This window comes from Diceros bicornis, unplaced genomic scaffold (genome assembly GCF_020826845.1).
Source record: "Diceros bicornis minor isolate mBicDic1 unplaced genomic scaffold, mDicBic1.mat.cur scaffold_67_ctg1, whole genome shotgun sequence".
Classification (NCBI taxonomy): Eukaryota; Metazoa; Chordata; class Mammalia; order Perissodactyla; family Rhinocerotidae; genus Diceros; species Diceros bicornis.
The window spans coordinates 1,740,301-1,743,257 of NW_026691553.1; the positions used below are offsets into that span (position 1 = coordinate 1,740,301).

Consider the following 2,957-nt stretch of genomic DNA (forward strand, 5'->3'; position numbering starts at 1 on the left):
GAGATGTCAGGTCCCCCGGGGTCTGGGGTCCCTGCCGCCAGGGGACACCCCACCACCATCACCACCTTGGAGGGATCAGGCTGCAAACCCGCTCCCCTCTCCGTGCAAGCTCCCAGCACAACCCGGGAAAGGCGCGGGCTGGGGACTCTCCCGGGACGGAGAGGGGATTCCAGGCCCCCCCGAAAGTCCGGGCCGCCTCGCGCGCTGGAAATCCCGCGCGCGCCCCGAAACGCGGCGCGGCTGCCGGGAAATCAGGAGAAAAACTTCTGCTTTTTTTTTTTCTTTTCTGGCACTCACGCTCCCCCCTCCGGCCCCCCCGCGCCCTCCTCCCGGCTCTCGCCCCACGTGGGGCGCCCCCGCGCGGCGCCCCGCCCTCTCCCCTCCGCCGGCCAACTGCAGCGTGTGTTTCTCTCGCCTTTGTTGGCTCTCCAATAGGAGAGGCGGACGGGCCGCCCAGGCCACGCCCCTTCCTGGTCGAGTCTATAAAAGGCGGCGCCGGCGACCGTGGGCTCAGATCTGTGAAGTCGTGGAGGTGAGTCTTTCGTCTACTGCTGCCTGGATTACTTTTGCTGAGGACTTTGCAGTTTTTTGCTACGTTTTTGGGGGAGGATTTCGCTGCCTTCCGAAGGTCTTGGACGAGCGCTTGGGCTCCGTGGGAAGGTTTTGGGCCCTCCGGCCTCGGATTTTGCATTTTTCTCTCTTGGGACTGTCGTGGGGCTGTTTTCCACTGTGGATTATAACTGCAACATGACACTGGAAGAGCTCGTGGCCTGCGACAACGCGGCGCAGAAGTAAGTAGCCGGGGTCCCCGCCGCCTGAGGTCGGCCGGGCCGGGTTGGGCCGGGCGGGGCGGGGACCGGAGCGCCGGGTGGCCGGACCGGCCCTGACCCCCCTCTCCCCTGGTCCCAGGATGCAGACGGTGAGCGCCGCGGTGGAGGAGCTGCTGGTGGCCGCGCAGCGCCAGGACCGCCTCACCGTGGGGGTGTACGAGTCGGCCAAGCTGATGAATGTGTGAGTCAGACCCCGTCCCCGGGCTGGGCGCGGGTGGGGACCCCCCTCCGCTCTGCATGCTCCCCACTGCACCCCTCTCTTGCACGGGGCTGGGACTTCCCCAAGTGTGTCACTGTGGGTTGAGGGCTTCTTTGCTTTTTTTGAGGGGAAGGGGCTGCAGTCTGGGGGCGCTGCATCATTTGCAAGCGCACCCCTCTGCATTTATGCTCCAGCCTTACCCCCCCCTATAATTTGAACCGTGCGTCTGCTCCCCCACTCCACCATCTGCTTGCAGACACGATCTCCTGCACACCTGCGGTTCCTCTTTGCTTTTGCAAACTCCCTGTGCACGGTGGCCCCTCCCCTGTCCCCAGCTGACCCATCTCTTCCTCTGGCTCCCTCAGGGACCCTGACAGCGTGGTCCTGTGCCTCTTGGCTATTGACGAGGAGGAAGAGGATGACATCGCCCTGCAGATTCACTTCACGCTCATCCAATCGTTTTGCTGCGACAATGACATAAACATTGTGCGGGTGTCAGGCATGCAGCGCCTGGCGCAGCTGCTGGGCGAGCCGGCCGAGACCCAGGGTACCACCGAGGCCCGGGATCTGCACTGCCTCCTGGTCACGGTGAGCTGGGCCGCCTCGGTCCTGCCCCGACCCCCTGTCCCCCGCCCCCACCCCACCCCCCGGGCACCTGAGCCGGTGTTTGTCAACAAAGTCTGTCTTGCACCAGCTCAGCGCTCAGCCACGCTCGGCATGTCCCGTGGGCAGCCGGGTCCGGGCCTCGTCGTCACCCAGTGAGCTATTTTGAGCCAGCCTGTTTTCCCCAAAAGAGCCCTGGGAGAGGGAGGCTTCCTGCCCACTCCCGGGGCTCCCACTGAACCCCGTCTTTCCCCCCTCCCACAGAACCCTCACACAGACGCCTGGAAAAGCCACGGCCTGGTGGAGGTAGCCAGTTACTGCGAAGAGAGCCGTGGAAACAACCAGTGGGTCCCCTACATCTCCCTCCAGGAGCGCTGAGACCCTTCCCAGCATCACAACCTGTCGAGTTGCTGCCAAAAATAAAAAATAAAATAAATATTTGACCCTCCTCCGCCCCAGAACAACCCCCCAAAACAACCCGTGAGACCATCGGGGGCAGAATCATTGGAGAAGACTGAAGACAAGGAGAGGGGAGTGGGCGGCCACCCCCTGGGCGGTGAGCCTGGAGCAGCGCCAGCGGCGGCCACAGAGAGAGGAGAAGAGGGGCCCCAGGCCAGCAGGAGAGGGGACCCCGGAGCCCAGGCCTTGTGACAGAGCAGAAGCTGGAGTGGAGGGCCTGGCCTCCACACTTCGGGGCTGGGGCAAGACTTTCTGCATCCCCCACCCTTCTTGAGACTAGAACTGACATCTGCAAACCAGCCTTGGTGGACGGAGGGTCTGCACCCTTGCCAGGACCGTCTTTGGAGACTTGGGAGCTGGGGTGATGTTGCTCTGTACCCATGAACTCCCAGTTTGCAAACTAAATAGACAATCTCTTCTGTAAGTTGCACTGGTTACTTGAACCACTGAAAGCGAGATGGGAAGCTTACAGATACAGATATTTTTATTTCTATGATGTCCTTGTAATAAATTTCTAAAGCTTCTGGGTTCTCGTGTACTTGCTGTCTCCAAGAAGGACCAGGACCTCGGCTCCCCCTCCTCACCCTCCATAGGCACTGCCGCGGGCCCCCCTCCTGCAGGCTCCCCAGGAAGTGTTACTCAAGTCCCAGTTAGCAGCTCCAGGCTCCTTCCCAAAAACAGTGCCTCTTCTCTCTGCAGCCGGCGCCACCCAAGTCCGACAAATCTTTGCCTTTTTTTTTTTCTCCCTCCTCCTGCCCTGTAGCAATTAAAAGACCGGTTTATTACGAAACCTGGCCGCCGTGCCACTGCTGTTACTGGCTGGGCTGGAGCCAACCCCGAGCTCCGGGCGCGCATAGATGCCCCCA

General features: G+C 61.9%; 1 protein-coding gene across 1 annotated transcript; it reads left to right on the forward strand.

Moving 5' to 3' along the window:
* The first annotated feature begins 657 nt into the window (after positions 1-657).
* Positions 658-2,615, forward strand: GADD45B (growth arrest and DNA damage inducible beta). The gene is made up of 4 exons (XM_058537652.1): positions 658-791; positions 910-1,011; positions 1,395-1,617; positions 1,897-2,615. The coding sequence occupies exons 1-4, from the start codon at positions 748-750 to the stop codon at positions 2,008-2,010; spliced, it is 483 nt and encodes a 160-aa protein (XP_058393635.1). The 5' UTR covers positions 658-747; the 3' UTR covers positions 2,011-2,615.
* Positions 2,616-2,957: the final 342 nt, after the last annotated feature.